The sequence below is a fragment of the Serinus canaria genome, chromosome 27 (assembly GCF_022539315.1).
Source record: "Serinus canaria isolate serCan28SL12 chromosome 27, serCan2020, whole genome shotgun sequence".
Lineage (NCBI taxonomy): Eukaryota > Metazoa > Chordata > Aves > Passeriformes > Fringillidae > Serinus > Serinus canaria.
Window position 1 is genome coordinate 4,101,093 of NC_066340.1, and position 20,099 is coordinate 4,121,191.

A 20,099-nucleotide genomic window follows, 5' to 3' on the forward strand; every position below is an offset into this window, starting at 1 on the left:
GTTCATGGTGGAGAGATTCTCCCTGGCTTCCCATGCCAGTGGGAGTGCAATACAGACCTGTGTGAGCTCCTTCTTTCCTCCTCTTTGCCATGCCAGAGGGTGAGGAGGGAAAGCTTTTCTTTCAGCCCATATTTCAGTTTGATGGTAGAAGGCATTGCTTGGGCAAGCACCACTTTGAGTGATGGAAGGTGGGGAAGGGGATAATCTGGGAAGAGCTGCTGGCTGAGCAAGCCCTGGGAGCTGAGCTGAGACCCCTGAGCAGTACTGGGGTGTTACTGGAGCTGGGTGGCCTTGCTGGACTCCTGGCACTGAGGTACAGCCCACAAGAGATGAACAGAGAGCCCAGGGTGCTGGGGGGTGTCCACATTCAGAATAATTGAGCAATGAGTGCTCTGAGTGTCTTCTCAGGAGCTGTGGGAGCAAAGGAGATGGGTCAGAGCACGGGCACCCAGTGCTGGCTCTGCACAGGAGGAGAGAGCTGCCCTCACTTCTTGTGTCCAGAGTTAGGACATGAACTCACACCTGGGTCTCCCCAGAGGGTGCTGGGCACTGTCCAGGCTCCCCAGGGAATGGTCCCAGCCCAGGAGCAGCTGGACAATTCTCCCAGGGGTGGGATTGTGCAGAGCCAGGAGTTTGACTGGGTGATCTCTGGGGGTCCTCCCAACAAAGGACATTCTGTGATTCCATGATTCTGTATTTTTGTGTGTTCCTGTACAGGAGTGGGTTTGATCTGAGCTCTGCAGGAGGGTCAGGGACCCACCAAAGCTGCCTGGAGGTGCCAGCTGGGCCCCAGTGGGGAGTGGAGCCCTGTGGCTCCCCCAGAAGGTTTTGCCTCAGGGCTCCTGAGAAGATGCCCCTGTGAGCCCAGCCCAAGGCCAGACCTTACTAAAATAGGCACCAGCAGTCAAAACTGAGAGAGTGCCTGTGCAGGCCAAGAGGAGCTTTCCTGGATGACAAATCATGAGCTGCCAGAGCTGGGAAGGGGGCTGTGACCCTGCTGGGCATGGGGACTGGCTTTAGTCTGTTTCCTAAGGAGTCAAAACTGATCTGATCTGTCCAGCTTTCAAATAATCTGCTGGCTGGCCCTGACCTGAATCTGGTACAGGTGTCAGGAGCTGCCAGGAGCACAGGGAGTTGCTTTGTGTTGTGAGAGGAGCACTTGTGGAAAGAAAAGTTTCTTCTTGGTGCTGCAGGTCTGGTCCTACAGAGTGGCCATGGTCCCTTGTGCCCAGCCCAGGAGGGCTTCAGGACAGCAGGAATCACTGGGGGTGTTGTGGGGAGGGCTGTGATCAAGGCACAGCAGGGAGCTGGGAGCAGGCAAGTGCAGCAGGCATCCATGGAAAAACTTCCTTTCCTTGTTTATTGGAAACATTGTTCCAGGCCACCTGGTAGGTGTAAAAATAGAATAGTTCAGAGAATGCTGTGCACTGTGGTGGTTTGAACAATCCCTGCAGCTCCCAGCAGGGCATGGAGAGTTTAAATCCCACCTTATCCATCTTGAATCAGTGGGTGCCAGCATTGCTCACTGAAGGCTGCCTGGCTTGGGTGGAATTAATTTCCTTCAATCCATTTATCATCAGTATCTCCATCATAATTACCAGCCTTTCCAGGGGTAGGCACAAGCAGGAGCTGTTTCCAAGTCATATTCACTGGGAGGTTCCTGAGTGAGTCTTAGTGTAGTCCTTTCCCTTTCTTTACCTGTCCTAACTTTCATTGAGAAACTTATATTGAAGCTGTTGGTAGTTTTGTGATTTTCTGTTGAATAGCAATGAAGAAAAGAAGATTTCTTTAGTGTTGAGATGCCAGTGCTGATAAGCATAATTTAAACTCAGCGTGCTCCAAGACCAGATTTCACAGTCACAGAATTGTTCAGGCTGGAAAAGCCCTCTGAGACTGAGTCCAACTTATCCCCAGCATGGCCAAGGCCACCACTGACCCCTCAAGTGCCACATCCACACCTTTTCTGAACACTTGCAGGGATGGGGACTCCACCACTGCCCTGGGCAGCCTCTTCCAGGGCTTGACAACGTCTTCCATGTAGAAATTTTCCCAATATCCAAACTGAACCTCCCCTGACCCAGTCTGAGGCCGTTTCCTCTTGCTGTCCCTGTTCCCTGGGAGCAGAGCCTGAGCCCCCCTGGCTGTCCCCTCCTCTCAGAGTGTTGGTGAGACCCATCCTGCAGCCAGGCTGGTGACATCTTAAAGGATCTGAATTTTGGGGAGGTTCCTTAGACAAGGCCCCTGAACACAATCTTTGTGTACTTCAGGCAGTAATTCAGAGTGCAGACAGCTTGTGTCTGCCTGCTCTGCCCTGAGCATCTCTGTGAGGTGACTTTTGGGACAGTTAATGACATGTACATGTCATTAGCAAGCCAATAATTGGGTATTCAGGCCATGCCAGCAAGATACTGGTTATGCACAAAGAACTGGATGCTCTGCCTCAGTCACTGCCAATCTGGACACTTGGCTCTTCCTTCTGCTGGGCTGGAAGCACTGCTGCTGAAGGCACTCTCTGTTTTGGGTACCCCATCACTGCAGTTCCAGGTGCTCTCACCCTTTCCTGGGGCTGTTACTCATTTTTCCTGTGCTGAATTTGGGAATGAAGCTGCCCTAGTGGGGAATCAACAGTGACACTCTCTGTGTGTCTTGACTGTGGCTTGGACCCTGCAGCACTTTTTTGGGAAGGCTGTGGTCACGGCTGATGGAAACAGCTCTGAACACAGGGTTGCACAAACTGCTGAGGTCCAGGGATGTCAGAGGAATAAAGTTCCATAGGGGAGGTAACACCAGTTCATGTTATTCTCAGCTGTTTCTCAAAAAACCAAGTTGCAGATAGGCTTGGGTTTTGTGCAGCTTGGCTGATGGTTTATTGACATTTCCTGCTGTGCCCAGTGCATTCAGTGCTCCTGTCTCACCTGGGCTGCCCTGCCTCAGTGCTTCTCTGAAAACTCCTTCAGACCACATTCATCTGCTCAGTTTCTGTAGTCCTCAACAGGATGGCAGTCCAGGAGCTCCTCTTTATTGATATTCATGTTTGGCCTCCCTGGAAAGCTGCAGGGCTTTGGCTGTAGCAAGAGTATCTTTAAACCCTCCTTTGGGGGAATAGTCTCCAAAAGTGCCAATCTGAATAACAATAATCTTGGAATTTTAGAATTGTGAAGGCTGGAAAAGACATTTAATTAAGATTATTGAGTTCAACCATCAGTTCAGCACCACCAGAATATCAAAGTCTGTGGCTGCAGCAACTGCAGCATTTAAGTTATTTAAGTTTTCTGCTATTTAAAATAAAAACCTTTAAAATTCTCTTTTGTTGCTATTCTGGTTTTCACCTGAATGTTGGTGGTGAAGCAGAGCTCTGCAGTCTCTGAGAGGAGGGGCAGGTGTTGAGGTCACTGGGGTGTCTCAGGAGCTTCCCTAGGGTCAGTGGCACTGGTGTTAACAGTGCAGGGGCTGTTCTCAGAGCTGGTTTTAATTTCAGCTGCTGCAAACACAAGTCCATATGGAGACACTGGAAAGGTGGCTGGAAATGCCACACCTCCAATCCTGGGGACAGTTTTGGGGCTCCCATAACAAGGACACTGAGGAGCTTGGGGGTGTCCAGGGCAGGGAGCAGAGCTGGGAAGGGGCTGGAGCCCCAGGAGGGGCTGAGGGAGCTGGGAAGGGGCTCAGCCTGAAGCAAAGGAGGCTCAAGGGGGCCCTTGTGGCTCTGCACAGCTCCTGCCAGGAGGGGACAGCTGGGGGTGTTGGGGTCTGCTCCAGGGAACAGGGACAGGAGCAGAGGGAACGGCCTCAGGCTGGGCCAGGGGAGCTCAGGGGGGATTTGGGGAAAATTTATTAATGGAGAAGGTGGTCAGACATTGGCACAACTGCCCAGGGTAGTGGAGGAGTCCCCATCCCTGAGGGATTTAAAAGCTATGTGGATGTGGCACTTGGGGACAGGGGGCAGTGGTGTCCTCTCAGTGCTGGGATCAGCTGGGTTTGATGACCTCAGAGGGCTTTTCCAGCCTGAACAATTCTGTGACTCTCTGAAATCTGGTTTTGGAGCACACTGAGTTTAAATTAGGCTTATCAGCACTGGTATCTCAATGCTGCTGAAATCCTCCAGATTTCCAGAGTCTTTTAGGCAAAAACTTCCTGTAGGTAGGAAAAAGTACTATGTTTTTTCCAAAACCAAACCATTCAAAACAAAAACTGGCTTTTCCAGTTGCCATGTGCCATTTCTCATGAACATGCTTTACTGCCCAAGCCCTTTTCTCTGTGGTGGATTATTTTGGGTGGCTGTTTTGTAAATCCTGACACACAAAGCCCTGTGGCTGCCCCAGCTGTGACTGACAGTCTTCTCTGGGGACTCTCTGGACGTGCATCTCCTCCTTATCTCTTTTCTTTTTTTCCCTCCTCCTTCTCTGTAACTCCTTTTGTCTGACTCTTCCTTCCATCTCTCCCCTCTTCTATCCAGACTGACAGGCTTCACCTCTGCTAAGTTATAATGTCATCATTGTGAATGACTGGACACATCCAGCACAAATTTGTCTGTCCTTTCCCATCCCTTCTCTCTTGTAAGGAGCTATAAAGTACAGAAAAGAAACCCCTCAAGAAAGAGTTTGTTTAGGGTGCAATGGCTTAAAACTGGTTTGGTTTCTTTTTATCACTTGAAAATCTAAAAGTTGCTCAGCTTGATGGAAAAAAAATAAAATCAGCTGCAATTAGACATCTAAAGAGCTTTCAAAGCTGGGGCCTTTGTGTCTCTGCATTTCAGTTCTTCCCTTTACAAGCTGCAGTTCTCTGACAGCAAGAATGGGAGCTGCATAATTATCCCCCTGAAGAGCTGGGGCTTGGAGATTTGGAAGCATGGAATAATCTACTTTAGAATTTACTCCAGGAGCTGTCATTTCTGAGAGGCTTTAATTACACTGTAATTGCACTGATAGATGATCTCCTGTCTGTGTAGGCACTTCCCATTCCTGCTTTCCAAAGGATTTCAGCCTTTTTATATCAAATGCAGGCACAGTCACTGCCCTTTGTGCTGGGCCTGAAGTCACAGATTTGGGGAGTTTTGAGGGGTTTAGTATTTGTGAGTGGCAGAGCTGTGCCTGACAGTCCAGCCTGTGCTGGGGGATTCTATGGCATCATGAGATGAGAACTGGCTGCTCTGTGTCAGCAGTGACCAAGTGACACTTCTGGAATTCCTGCTCCTAATGACATGTCTAGAGAAGCTGTGGCTGCCCCATCCCTGCAAGTGTCCAGGGCCAGGCTGGAGCCCCCTGGGACTGTGGAAGGTGTTCCTGCCCATGGCAGGGGGTGGCTCTGGGTGATCTTTACAGTCCCTTCCAACCCAAACCATTCCATGGTGCTTTAATTTGGATGCTCTGTTCCCAAGGCTTTGCAGTTCTGTGGATGTTTGTGATATCAACCCCCTGCAGGGACTTGGGTGATTTATATTCATCCTGCCACCAGATGCAGCACAGGGCAGGTCTGACCCCATCTCTGGGGCAGAAAAGGGCTTAATCCCACATGGAAGATGCAGTGGCTTGTGGCAGCTTTCAGGATAGGAGGCTCTGCTTTCCAAGGCCTGCCTCTCTTGGCCCAGTCATGGCTCACACTCATCCCTGGGCTGGCCCAGGGGCTGCAAAGCTTCAGGTTGTGTCAGGACTAGCCAGGACAGCCATGGGTGATCCTGTTCCCTCAGCATTACTGAAGGGAAATGACCATTTGGGGCCTTTCCTATTATCCTGAGATTGGCTAAGTGACCTCAAATCATAGAAATAAGACTGAATAGACAAATCATAGAAAATAGGGCTGAGGGGAACCTTGGGAGTGCACCTAATTCACCTCCTGTTTGAGGACACCTCTGCCTGTATCTTCCTTTTGCAGGCTCTTCTCCCCACTGATGGATGTTCCCTCCTTCCCACAGGCATTCTGTTCCCACTCCTTGTTTTCCTGACGCTTAATTTGAAATTTTATACTGTGCTTAAAACCATTACTTCTCTGTCCTAAAGCTGAATGTTTGCATTTCCTCATGTCTATCCTTTAAATACACAAAATCTCCCACCAGGGGCTTCTATGACTGGTTCTTCTAGGCTAAACCCACAATTCCTCTGAGTCACATTTGCTGGATTTTTGATTTTTCTTGTTCTTTCTTGCCCTGACTCACATTCCCAGTTGAACTGCAATGCCCTGGCTGCATGAGATGCTCAGAGAACTAGAAATGTGTTGGGGTTTTTGTCTTGCAATTTTCCTGTTCCTGAGCCCTTTCCTAGAAAAACATTGAAACATGGATTTGCCTCACATTAGCTGAAGCTTCTGGATCTCTTTAGCACCAGACTCAAATCAGTTTTTCATTCTTTATTAACTGTTTCTGCTAAATGTGGAGCTTTGCATTTGTTCTCACTAAATCAATCCCTTTCTCCACCCCCCAGACCATTCCTCCCCTCTGTTACCACTGAGTTCTTGAGGCCATCCAGGAGTGCAGGAACAGAGCAGGCTCCTCTGGAGAATTCCTGGGCTTTCCTTTTTGGGATCCCTCAGGTTCCTCAGGGCAGTGTAGAGGTGATTTCACAGCCATTTGCTTCATCTGGTGCAGGTTGCTGAAAGGTCATTGCTGGTTATCAGCTGTGGTTATCAGAGGTGACATTTTGTCACGTTCAGATGTCACCCTGGCTGTTTTTCTCCCTTTGTCCCCATGTCAGAGCTCCTTTGGAATGCTGCAGCTGGTGTGCATCTGTGATGTCCCCTGACAGTCTCTGGCCATACTGGGCCCTGCTGGATCCTCTTGGAGTTCTCCCTGAGGCTGAGGCTGGGTGGGCTCTGCCAGCCTGCAGCATGTGCCACTCCTTTTGCAAGGGCCACTTAAAAGGTTTTATCTGTTAGTGTTAGAAGAATACCATTTGAAAAGCCACGGTGGGTTTTAGATGATGTTGTGCCAGGAGAGGGTCAGGCTGGATCTCAGGGAAGGTTCTGCCCCCAGAGGGTGCTGGGCACTGCCCAGGCTCCCCAGGGAATGGTCTGGAGGCTGCCAGAGCTCCAGGAGCTCTCAGGGATGCCCAGGATGGGATTGTTGAGGTGTCTGTGCAGGAGTTGGACTGGATGATCCTTGAGGTCTAACTCAGAATGTTTTGTGATTCTCTGATTATTAATTGCTTTTCCACACACCAAGAAAGTTAGGAGTGGGATAGCAAAGGCCAGCCATGAAGAGGAAGAAGTGAATGAACTCCAAAAGCCAGTGGGATGAAAGTACATAAGTTTAAAGGCTTTGTAGCCACCCCTCAAGGCTGGTGCTGGTTACAGATCATATTGGCCTGTTGGGGAAGATGAAACAGGAAAGCGTTACAAATATGATTGCCTGGCAAAAGATTTTGAGAATATAGAAACTATAAGCGAGATTGAAATGAAAGCAAGCTTTGACATCCCTTAGTTACTGAACAACGGGAAAACAATGGTGTGGCCGGATGAAGGTAATCCCCTCTTGATGAAACAATACCCTCTGCAAGCAGGCAGGTCCAAGGGTCAGAGCAGACCCTGCCAGCTTGGCAGAAGGGGTCCGAAGAGTAGATTTAGGGTTTAAAATGTACCACAATATGGTAATGTAGTGATTCTTATAGGCTGTATGTAAATGCTATAAGATTTGTATGCTCTACTAGATTAGTTAGCGAGAATCAGAATATTCAACACAGAAGATGATTTATTGTATTGTAACGAGAACTTCGCTCTCTTGCTCTCTTGCTTTTGCTCTTGCTCTTACTTTTCTATGCTCTTAGCTCTCGCCTTTTTACGTTATTACCGTCTCATCCTCTCTCTTCTCTCGGGCCTGCTCCGAGCTGCAGCTGGCAGCTCCCAGCAGGGCCCTGTACCCACGCCCTTTGCAATAAACCGCAAGTTCCACGACTTGGCTTCAGAGATCTCTCGTCTCCGTCCGTCCCGGCCGTGCAACCCCCAGTCACGCCTACATTGGCCTAAACAAAAATTACCTTTAATCTCAAAAAAATGATAGCAAATGTCAAAATGCTCCAACAGACCTGTATGTGACTTGCCTCAGGGTGCAGGAGGGCTGGCAGGGAAAGGAGTGTGACCCCGTGGGACTCACCTGGACATCCAGGGTCAGCCCCAGCAGCACAGGGCAGGACTTCTGCAGGGTGGAGTAAAGCCACCCGACCCCATTCCATCTTCTCTGCCCCCTGCAAGTCCCAGAAGGTGCAGAAAGGGGAACTCATGTGCTGGTGGGCTGTGTTTGTGCTGAGGAAGGGGTGGGCTGGAGGCAGCTGGGTTTGGGGCTCCATCATTTCCATTGTTCAGCTGTGTTGGAGCTGGAGGTGTTTGGCTTGGCTCAGCACAGATAAAAGTGATGGAGTGACCAGGCTGCTTTTGGAGGTGATGCAGGCAAAGCCATATCCTACAGGGCAGTGAACTCCATGAATTCCACTGGTTTGATATCTTTTCTGAGGAGTGATGTTGTTATCCTCACAGTACAGGAGGAGGAGGATGTGGTGCTGGGCAGGTGCACAGCAAAGGCCAGTGGAGCTCCAGTGGGGAACACTTGGCTCCTGTAAGGGGTCACGGCAGGGTGTGAAGGAGGGGAACATTGAATCACAGAATCAGCCAGGGTGGAAAAGACCTTTGAGACCTTCCTATAACCCAACACCACCTTGTCACCCAGACCATGGCACTGAATGCCACATCCAGGCTTTCCTTAAACACTGTTATTGTCACTTCTGTTTTAACCTTCTGATTGTGCTGAGCAGCCAGACCTCATGGGCTGCGCTCCCAGCTGCCACAGGAGGGGATGTGTCTGCACACAGAGTGTTCTGCCAGGGTGACACTGCTGTCCTCTGTCCCCAGGAGCCCTACTACGTGCGCTGCATCAAGCCCAACGACAAGAAGTCCCCTCAGCTCTTTGACGAGGAGCGCTGCCGGCACCAGGTGGAGTACCTGGGGCTGCTGGAGAACGTGCGCGTGCGCCGCGCCGGCTTCGCCTACCGCCAGAGCTACGAGAAGTTCCTGCACAGGTGAGACAGAGGCTGCCCCGAGGAAAACAGGGCACGCCTGACCAATGGAGGGATTGGCAGCTGGCTCCATTGATTCACAAGGCTGAACAATTGCTTTTTTAAAACTGTGTTATTTTTGAAACAGGACAAACCCTGTGGCAGGGAGAAATGATGAGGAGGACTCCATCTTATCAGAAGGATAATTAATGACTTTATCATACCATATTATTCTATGCTATATTACATTAGATCTAAACTGAAACTGCCCAGCACACAACTGCATACACTGCACAGAATTTCATCACTGTCAGTGACAGTCCTGACACACACACACAAAAACACACACACACACACACCTGACAGGCCAAGGAAACAAAACACCCTCACTGTGGGGAAACAATCTCCACATTGCATTCTACTTTGGCACAACACAGGCACAGCAAATAAGATAAGAATTGTGTTTTCTTTCTCTGAGGTTCAGAGAGTGAGAAACCCAGAAATATCCTTGGGAAGAATTGTGCCTTACTTTTCTCTGTAAAGAGAAATGTGGCAACATATTATATTATATTATACCATAGTAAATGAAAGAGATTACTATACTATGCTATGCTATGCTATGCTATGCTATGCTATGCTATGCTATGCTATGCTATGCTATGCTATCTATCTATACTATGCTATGCTATGCTATGCTATGCTATGCTATACTATACTATACTATACTATACTATACTATGCTACGCTATACTATGCTTTACTATGCTATGCTATATTATAGTACGTACTAAAGAAAACTCATGACTGTCTCCCGACAATCAGGACACAGCTTTTCCCCAATTGGCCAAGGAAACAAAACAGTCCTCAGCAGAATCCAACTGACAAATCACTTCATGTAAATAATCTTCATAACACATTCCACATGTGCAAAAACAACAGGAGCAGCAAGCAGAGATAAGAATTGTTTTCTCTTCTTCTCTCTGTGCTTTTCCAGGAAAAATCCTGTGAGAGAGAATTATCTCTCTCTCTGTTCAGAGAATGTGAATGCCACAGGCTGCCAGGCACTCCCCAGCTCCTGGAGCTGTTCTTGGTTTAAACCAGCTCCTGGATAGGCTGAAACAGGTCTCACAGGAGGTGGATGCCCTGTTTCTGCTGTGCCCAGGTGGCCACTCTGGTTCTGCTGTGCTGAGGTGCTTGTGCTGCTCAGGCTCAACTTTGCTGAAACTCACTGTCTGTTTTAATATGCAGTGGGAATGTGTAATGAGGAGCTTCCCCTGAGTATCACCCTAAAACCTGAGCTAATTAACTGGTGTTTTCTGTCTGAATTGGCTAATTGTTGCTGCAAGAGGTGGTGTGTCTGGGGGGGCACGTGATGGTGCATGGTGACATTATGTGGGAAAAACCCCTGGATTTTAAAATGGAAAGTCTGAAAAGGGGGATGGTATCATGACCCCATTAAATGTAGTTTTGATTCTTCTTGCCCTCTTAATTCCTACCAGACGTGTGACAAATGACATGTTTTACATTGAAATTTGTCTTAAGGCTGCACTAAATTAATGTGGGCCCTGCAAGTTCAACCTGCTCTGATGGAACAGTGAATGGAATTTTTGTTCTCTTATTGAATCAGGTGAGAAAAGAGCAGTGAGAATAAAAAAAATTAAACTATCCAAGCAGGTGGGGTGTCATGAGTTAGAAACAAAGTGCTGCTGAAAGATCTTTTGCTGTTCACAGTGGAGATTTGCCTGGATATATCATAATACCCAAGGTGGAATGAAAGGCTCTGGCTTTCTAAATCCAGTCTGCAGCACTGGAGTTCAGTTTTCTGAACCATTCTGCAGTGGATAGAGTGTACTTTCACCTCACATGAGGAATTCATTACAATTTACTCTTAAGATTTGTGTATTTGCTATTAATATAAACAGCTGCTTTGTTTTTAATGAATGTTGATGAGCTCCTGTGAGCTCCAGCCCTGCAGTGTTTGCAGCCAGGAAACCAAACCAGCACATGGCCACTGCTTCAGCTTTTGGGCTGCTGGAACAGAAGTCCTGCCCAGCCCTGGAATGGGATTTGACATCCAGAGTGAGGGATCAGACACTCTGTGTGTGTGGTGCTGCTCCAAGCCTGGTCTGCAATGGCTTTTCTAAATTAAAAAAAAAGGAGAAAAATAAAACTAGAAAAACACCTTCTCTTTCTGTAGGGGCAGAGTTTGTTGATATTTAGCCCTAAATCCTGTAAGGTAGGTGATATCTTCTCTCTCTCAGAAGGGAATGAAGTGAAGCACAGTTAAGACCATTATAAATGTCCTTCTCAAGCTTTCCTTGGATAAAGAAAACCTTCCTTTGAGCTCTGTGCAAGCCAGACTGCCCTTTCCAATTTGAAGTATTTTCTGTTGGACCAGGACAGGCTGTCCTTTCCTGTGATCATGGCATCATCCAGTTGGGTGACACACTTACACAGATGGGGTGCATTCTCTTGGTTCAATCTATACATTACCATTTAAAAAAGCTGATTGGGTTTCAGGAAGGGGTTTGTGAGTGTAATCCAACACTTTCCACACAGAGGCATCCATATGCCTACCCCATGCCATGTCAAACATAGCTTGGAATCAACACTGAGATCTGTGAACAGCAGGCTGGAAGGGACAGGGAGGCCCAGCTGCAGACCCAACATTGTTCATTAAAGCTTCACCATTTAGTGGCTTCCAGAAATCTTGGTTCTTAGGAGAGCTGGACTGGGAAATGTTAACTTCAGGAGCAGGCTCATCCCTGCTGGCTGTTTCCACATGGAGGTACACAGGGGAAGGAGAAACAAAGGTGTTTGGAAGGGGTGTTCCATGTCTGAGTGACCTTGGAAGCTGTGGGGATCTGCAGGCAGGAGAGGGGCAGGGCTGTGGTGTCAGGGAGCAGATTTATTCCAAACTCTGCCTGGCTATAAATAGCACCAGGCCAGGATTGTGAGTGGCTGTGGCAGCCAGGCCATGCCCTGTGCTGCAGGGAATGAGTTGGTGGCATTGTGTGACACTTGTGGGGACAATGGGAACGGAGAGACAGCTGGGATGTTCCACCTGCTGTGGCTGGGAGGGAGGGGGGCCATCAGCACTGGGGTGTCTTTAATGCCTGTGAGAAGGAGCAGGAGGGTTTAACACCTGGGGCGTGTTTTCAGTGCTGTGCCATCCCTTCTCTCCTGAGCTCCTTGGTGGGGCAGGCCTGGCTCATGGCCTGGGTCTGAACCTGATCCATAGCCTGGGTCTGAACCTGATCTATAGCCTGGGTCCCAGCCTGGTCCATAGCCTGGGTCTGAACCTGATCTATAGCCTGGATCCAAACCTGATCCATAACCTGATCCATAGCCTGGATCCAAACCTGATCCACAGCCTGGGTCCCAGCCTGGTCCATACCTGGTCGACCTGACTAGCCTGGTCTGAATCCATAGCCTGGGTCCCAGCCTGGTCCATAGCCTGGGTCTGAACCTGATCCATAGCCTGGGTCTGAACCTGATCCATAGCCTGGGTCCCAGCCTGGTCCATAGCCTGGGTCTGAACCTGATCTATAGCCTGGGTCTGAACCTGATCCATAGTCTGGGTCCCAGCCTGGTCCATAGCCTGGATCCAAACCTGATCCACAGCCTGGGTCCCAGCCTGGTCCATAGCCTGGATCCAAACCTGATCCATAGCCTGGGTCCCAGCCTGGTCCATAGCCTGGATCCAAACCTGATCCATAGCCTGGGTCTGAACCTGATCCATAGCCTGGGTCCCAGCCTGGTCCATAGCCTGGATCCCAGCCTGATCCATAGCCTGGATCCCAGCCTGATCCATAGCCTGGATCCCAGCCTGGTCCATAGTCTGGGTCCCAGCCTGGTCCATAGCCTGGATCCAAACCTGATCCATAGTCTGGGTCCCAGCCTGGTCCATAGCCTGGATCCAAACCTGATCCATAGCCTGGGTCTGAACCTGATCCATAGCCTGGATCCCAGCCTGATCCATAGCCTGGATCCCAGCCTGGTCCATAGTCTGGTCCCAGCCGGTCCATAGCCTGGATCCAAACCTGATCCATAGCCTGGATCCCAGCCTGATCCATAGTCTGGGTCCCAGCCTGGTCCATAGCCTGGATCCAAACCTGATCCATAGCCTGGATCCCAGCCTGATCCATAGCCTGGATCCCAGCCTGATCCATACTCTGGGTCCCAGCCTGGTCCATAGCCTGGATCCAAACCTGATCCATAGCCTGGATCCCAACCTGATCCATAGCCTGGATCCCAGCCTGATCCATAGTCTGGGTCCCAGCCTGGTCCATAGCCTGGATCCAAACCTGATCCATAGCCTGGATCCAAACCTGATCCATAGCCTGGATCCCAGCCTGATCCATAGCCTGGATCCCAGCCTGGTCCATAGTCTGGGTCCCAGCCTGGTCCATAGCCTGGATCCAAACCTGATCCATAGCCTGGATCCCAGCCTGATCCATAGCCTGGATCCCAGCCTTGTTCCCAGCTTGGGGAGTGAGGGTTGCACTGCCAGTGCTTTGCTCTTTTAGTTTTTCTTTTTCCTAACAGAACTGTCTCGAGGTGAGAGATGTTTCCCAGTGAGTGAATTATTGCAGGAACATATGAGAACAGGGCAGAGAATCCAGTGTGCAGCACTGGTGTCTGTGAGTGTGAGAACAGGAATGCTTTTGCCAGCACGTGCTAAATCTTCTCCTCGGAGTCTGAAGGGAGGATTTTAATCCTCTTTATTTATCAGTGAGATCCCTGTTACCCCCGGGGATGGTGTTCCCTGCTTAAGCCAGTGTGCACCTCCATTCCCCCCTTCCAAAGGCTCATGTGATGAATGAATGGGCGCTGGGATGTGTTTCCATTCAGGCTCTTTGAGGCTGTTCCTGTTCTTTGAGCCTCCTGCCGTGCCGCTCCTAGGAAAAGGGGGATTGTGAGGCCGTTCAAGTGTAACTGAGAGCTGAGAGCTCTGAAGCTTTGAGATTGATGCTTGCCTTGGCTGGGGGCTTTGAAGTGCGAAGTGGCTGAGCTGGCTTAGTTCCTGTTTTATTTAGAACACGGCTGCGAGTTCCATTCCAGGGAAAACGTCTATTCCAGCTCTTGTTATGTCCATAAATCTTATGCAGAAAATTCACTGTTGCTTTTTGAAAACGCTTGTTCCCCTAATCAGCATTTCCTGGGCTGGTAAATCTTACAGAGCTTGGGCTGATCTTGGTGCTTTGGATTTGATTTGTAGATGTCTTAGTTCCAGTCTGCATTTCTCTGTACTGGAAAATGCAGTTTGGAGAGTGAGGGTGGGAGGAATGGCTGACCCACAGTTACAGGCAGAGTTGGCACAGACTGGGGCAGCCAAAGCTCTGCTGGGGGGGAAAGTGACACAGTTTGTTAGAAATTACTCCCAAAGTAATGCACGAGAAAAAATTATTTGCAGAATTTTTAAATCCAGGTTTTCTGACAAAGCAATTGGTTGCAGGTGGCTTCTCATGCAGAATGTGACCAAAACAAAGCTTTCCTTCCTTACAAAAAAACCCCAAACCAAGCAAAAAAACCTAAACAAACCAACCCCAAAAACCTAAACAAACAAACAAAAATTAAAATTGGATAGTGAAGGTGTGAAAAATGGGACAAATCTGCAGGAGGTCAGTGCTGAGTTTGGTCCCTTGAATCAGTTCAGTGCTGATGGATTGTGCTCCTCCCAATATTAATTTGCAGTATCTCACAAAATCGTGCATTTTCTGTAGTAATTTTCCTTGTATTTTGAGGTTCATGACTCCTGCAGAGTCTTCAGACTCTTCTATCTATACTCAGTTTTATTACAATTTAATGGATAATTTTTTCTAAAACCAGTTGAAGTTTGCCCTTGTCTAGCGCCTTGGTGGCAAGCTCACATTTGTAAATGGTACCTTTTAATTCCAGGTACAAGATGATCTCTGAATTCACTTGGCCCAACCACGACCTGCCCTCGGACAAGGAGGCTGTGAGGAAGCTCATCGAGTGCCACGGCTTCCAGCACGACGTGGCCTACGGCAGGACCAAGCTCTTCATCCGCACGCCACGCACGCTCTTCACCCTGGAGGAGCTGCACGCCAAGATGCTCGTCAGGATCGTCCTCTTCCTGCAGAAGGTACAGCTCCCACTGCCTCAGAAACTCAGCTCAAGTTCCTTGAACCACTCTTGCTCTCCTTTCTGGCTCTGTTGCTGCACAGATTCCAGACTTTGGTTGCTGCTGGGTATTTTTAGGGCTCTTTCCATGGTGCTCTCTGGAGCCTTGATGTGGTGGGAGCTGTAGCACCTAAAAGGTTGTTCATTGGCACTCATATTTTCTGAAAAATCCCTTCTCAGAATCTCTGCTAGTCAGAGTGACTCTGAGATACATACAAGTCTCTTTTTTCCCAGCCTGGCAGGGAAGAAAAAGTCAGGATTCTTCTGTTCTCATTCTCAGGGTTGTTTATTATTTCTTAGCTATAACATTCTCTCTCTGGCCTGCCGAGGTCTGTCTGGCAGGTTGGGTTGTGGCACACTGACTGCCTTCAGGGTGGTGTTATCTTTTATACTAAAAACTACGTGTTCATTATTTACCATACCTTCCCATTACCTGTCACCTATGTTAGACAGTGAGTTTCTACCTTAAACCAATCCAGAAGTGCCAGCATCACCCAGAAGATGGAGGCTGGGAAGAAGAAAGAAGGACAGGGTATGCCCAAATTCCTCCATCTTGGGACCCCGAGCCCCCATTCTAAAACCCCCAAAATCTACTTTTCACCCTGTGACAAACTAACTGTTATTCTGCTCAAACTCTCTCAACTTGTAATTCTTTATATAAAGGTGGTGATTTGGTCCATGGGTCAAAATCAAAGTCACAGGTGTCTTGGGCACTGTGCCAAGGTCTCTGAGCCCCCCAGGCAGGGGCTGGAGCCATCCAGGACAGCCAGAGAGATGTCCTGGCTTCCGATATCCCTTTGCCAAAATTTCTTCTCCTGGGAAGATGAGAAGCCTCAGAGAAAAAACAGTATCATCTCATTTGCTTCTCCCTGTTTGGCTGCTCTGGAATGTGTTGGACATTGTTTACCAACCGGTGCAGGTTTGGTTGGTTTCATGTGAATTGTTTTTACTTAATGACCAATCACCATCAGCTCTGTCAGACTCTGAGGAGTCACGAGTTTATCATTCTTGTTAAGCCTTCTGTATCCTTTCTCTATTTTTAGTATAGTTTTAGTATAGCATAACATAACATAACATAACATAACATAACATAACATAACATAACATAATATAATATATAATCCTTCTAAGAACATGGAGTCAGATTTACTCATCTCTCACCTTGTTCTGGGGACCCCTGCAAATACCACAGTTCATCACTATTTAAAAACTTGCTCTTTTCTCAGTGGAAGGAGGATGCCTGGGAGCATGAGGAGCTCTTCTGGCTGAAATGTGGACACACAGAATTCCAGGCTGGTTTGGATCAGGAGGGGCCTTAAAGCCCAGTCCCACCACAGCCTGGCGCAGGATGCCCAGAGCAGCTGTGGCTGCCCTGTCCCTGCAAGGCCAGGCTGGATGGGGTCAAGTGGAGAGGTCAAGTGGAAGGTGTCCCTGCTCATGGCAGAGGATGAAACTGGGGGAGCTTTCAGGCTCCTTTTAACACCAACCATCCCATGGTTCTCTGGTGGTAGCACTTTCTAAAACTCTGTCTGTACAAGAGCAGAAATGGTGGGGCTGACCTTGCCCTGCCAGGGAAAGTGGATTAGTTCAAGACTTCTAGAAACTAATTTCCTAAAATGTGTATCTTGTGTGAAATTCTTGGAACCTGGGAAAGAACAGAACTTCTGAACCCATTCCTGTCCCTCACAAACAGAAACTGCTGACAGATGGGTGTAAAAACTTGACAGAACAAAAGCTCTGCAGGGAACACAGGTTTGCACAAACTCTCCAAACCTGCTGGACTGAATGGGGAAGAGCCTGAAGGAGAAGTTCCCCCCTGGAAGCTCTGAGTTCTGTGGGTCACTCGTATTTGTGGTGTCTCTGTGCATTGGATGTGATTCCCTTCCTGGAAACCCAACCAGTTTGACCAGGGTGGGAGCAGAAGCATCAAGTCTAGGGCTGGTCTCTTGATATTTGTGGTGCTGAATGGTTTGGCTTTAGTAGGGAATTCTGCACCTTTTGTGTGCAGTGAGTTTTTCTGGAAAGGCCAAGCTCAGGCTGTGGAGGATGCAGGCCCTGCCTTTCTCTGAGCTTTGTGGTTCAGAGTTTTGTTCCCTGTTCTGAGCATCTGTACTGCTGCTGAGCTCCCTTGGACTCTCAACATCTTCTCCTACCTTCCTTCCCTGGAAAGGGGAGCACTTTTCCATCTGGTTTATTTTCCTGGGCTGGCCTGGGACTGATCTTTAGGGCTCCCATGGCCCCTGGGAGGTGTTCCTGGATCCTTAGCTGTGCTTCCCCCGTGCTCACCAGGGGTTCTGGGGAGGAATTTCCTGCCTGGAGCCACTTGGATGCTTTCAGGGAGGTCCCAGGGCCACAGCTCTAACCCAGAGTCTCTTTCTCCCCAGGAATGGGGTGAGCTCCTTGTGGAATAAAGCTGCAGAGGGGACTGCTTGCTCCCAGGTGACTCCAACTTTCCTCTTAAGCCAGGGAGCAATTGAGGGGTGACCTTTTTGGAAATTGCAAGGTGCAATACTGGAGAATAATTTCAGAGCCCCAGGCTGTGTTGCTGTGGGAGCAGATCATGGCTCAGTGAGCTCCAAGCTCCTCCTTCAGATAAATCCAGTGAGAGGCACCATTTTAACAGCAACTTGTCAGTTTTGTGAGTTTGCTGCCAGCTCCAGAATGACATTGTCTGGGCTGGGATCTGGAGTGGGCTCAGCATCAAAGACAGCAGGGCAAAGGATTTTTTTGTCCCTGGAAGGGAAATAACCTGCTTAGCTGTAATGGATCAACTCCTTTGCTCCACAAAGGGTTTTGCTGCAGTGGGTTTGTGTGGCATCAGGTGTAGAATAATTGTGGTGCTTCTGGGGGTTTCCTTGTTGCCACAGTCAGCAAAAGTGATAGAAATTGAAATGCTGGTGCACGTTGTCCTGTGGCTTCACAAACCTCCCTGCCCTGTATCCTGCTCTCCCTGGGGTGGGGAGGGACCAACATGAGTCTACCTGAGGACTGAAGCAGGACATGGAGGCATCTTTTTGTCATTTTCCTGTGAGAAATCTTCAGGCAGTTCTAACTTACCTCATAAAGGATCATAAAGACAAACTCCTTCTCCAGTGTTCAAGGAACTGAGGACTCTGGAGAAATCTGGATGTCCTCCTGGAGCTCCTTCCCTGTAGCTGAACCCTCTCTGCTTTCACTCACTGGAGGTTCTTCAACCAGGCTCTCAAAGGGGGCTGGCAAGGGGATGCAGAGGAGCTTTTCAGAGTCCTGGAACTTGCAGCTGAACCAAGAAACACTCAATGAATCATTAAATGCTTATTAAACAGCTATCAGCTGAAGAGCTGGTATCTATAGGTATGGATTAGAGACCTTGTGCAGTGTTAAATCTATCTGACAAAAGCTTGACTTTGTCTCCATTTTCAGTGTTTCTCTTGTTTCCTGCTAACTCTGCTCCCAGCCCTGGCTGGGATCCCTCCCTGGCTCTGCTGCCGGCAGATGGGGCCGCTGGAGTCGGGCAGTGCTGGAAAAGGTACAATCAAAAATCAAAGAGGAGGGATCTGATGAGGCCTTCTCTGAGCTCTGAAAGCATCAAGGCAATTTTGCCTGTCATTTCTGTTCTCAACTTGCTTTCAATTGTTCATTAACAACTCACAGGGAAATTTAATTCTTGCTCATTTTTCCTTCTGTAGTTTTGCCTGTGAGCATCAAAGGCTGAGGGAGGCAAACTGTGAGCACATCTAGAAGGATTTGATTTTCTTATAAATAACTGAGCCTTCTGTTGCATTGGAGTTCCTCAAATTGTAATTTAGGAGAAGGGAAAGACAAGAGGAGATGAAATGTGGTGTTGTGACCAGGGGCACTTGTGTGACACAAGCTGAGGCAGGTGTGAGAGCAGCTGATCCCAGCCTGGGGCCCAGGGGTGTTTTCCTCTGCACAGGAATGAGTGTAAGTGAAAGAATCCACATTTAGCAGCTCTTTTTCTAATGATGTGTATTCTGGGGCTTATGGCTGTCCTGCAAATCATGAGGCTTTCCAGAAGGGCCTCAGTAATTATCTGGAGAGCTTCATCATCCAGTGACCCTTAACCCTTCAAACAGTGCTGCTGCCTTTGTGTAATGGTGCTTACCAGTTTGGCTCAATTGAATTAAAACTGGCTTCTCTCTATTTTTGTTTAAATAGATAATTTTATTTTCCTTTGTTCCACATCTCTGGGATGTCTTCACCTTTAGATTTATCTTTCACACTCTTTTTTTTCTGTGGTAAAATGTCAGTGAGATTCCAGGCTGTAATTTTCCTTCTGCCCCAGCACAGTCAGTGAGCAGATGTGATGTGATTTAACCGTGGCAACTTGCTGGCTCCAGGAGAATTCAGCAAGTGAGAGCTGTGTCCAGTGTCACAAACCCCACATGGCAGCAGGGACATCACACCAAAGGGTCACTCCAGCAGCCCCAGCTGAGGTTGCTTCATGTGGTGCTTTAGGGTTTATTTGCTGTACCTGTGCTCCTGCCAGCTCTGTGATTGTCACCCTGAATGCAAATGGAGCAGCTCTAATGTTAATCATGCAAATAAAATACAGGAAAAAAAAAAAAAAAAAAGCTGCCATGAAGCTCTGCTGCTGTCCCTGCCCTTGGAAAGGCTCCCACAGGCTCATTAGCTGTGCAGAGCAGAGCTTTGTTCGGGGAAGAAAGCCCGGGCAGGCGGCACGTGCGGGCTGTGCAGATGATGGCTCCTGTCACTATAATTTACTGCCACATTTCGGTGCCATTTTATCAGGCCGGCACAGCTGCGCATGCAAATCGCTCCTGAAATCTTCCTGCCTGGCACGGAAGCAGCAGGAATATCCTTGAGTACAGCCCGGCCCCTCCTGGGACACTGCCCAGCCACGGGGGCAGGGCTGGCCCTGGGATGTGCTCTGGGCATCCCGAGGTGTCCTTGGGCATCCCAGCGTGTCCGTGGAGCCAGATGGGCTCTGCAGAGGCTCGGGAGCTGCCATCACCA

General features: G+C 48.8%; 1 protein-coding gene across 1 annotated transcript in view; it reads left to right on the plus strand.

The window, feature by feature from the left end:
- Positions 1 to 20,099, plus strand: part of MYO1D (myosin ID) — a 158,070-nt gene that overhangs the window by 55,062 nt on the left and 82,909 nt on the right. Inside the window, exons 15-16 of the mRNA XM_030232301.2 lie at positions 8,833 to 8,999; positions 14,877 to 15,084. Coding sequence (XP_030088161.1) covers positions 8,833 to 8,999; positions 14,877 to 15,084 — 375 coding nt within the window. The remainder of the gene's footprint in view (positions 1 to 8,832; positions 9,000 to 14,876; positions 15,085 to 20,099) is intronic.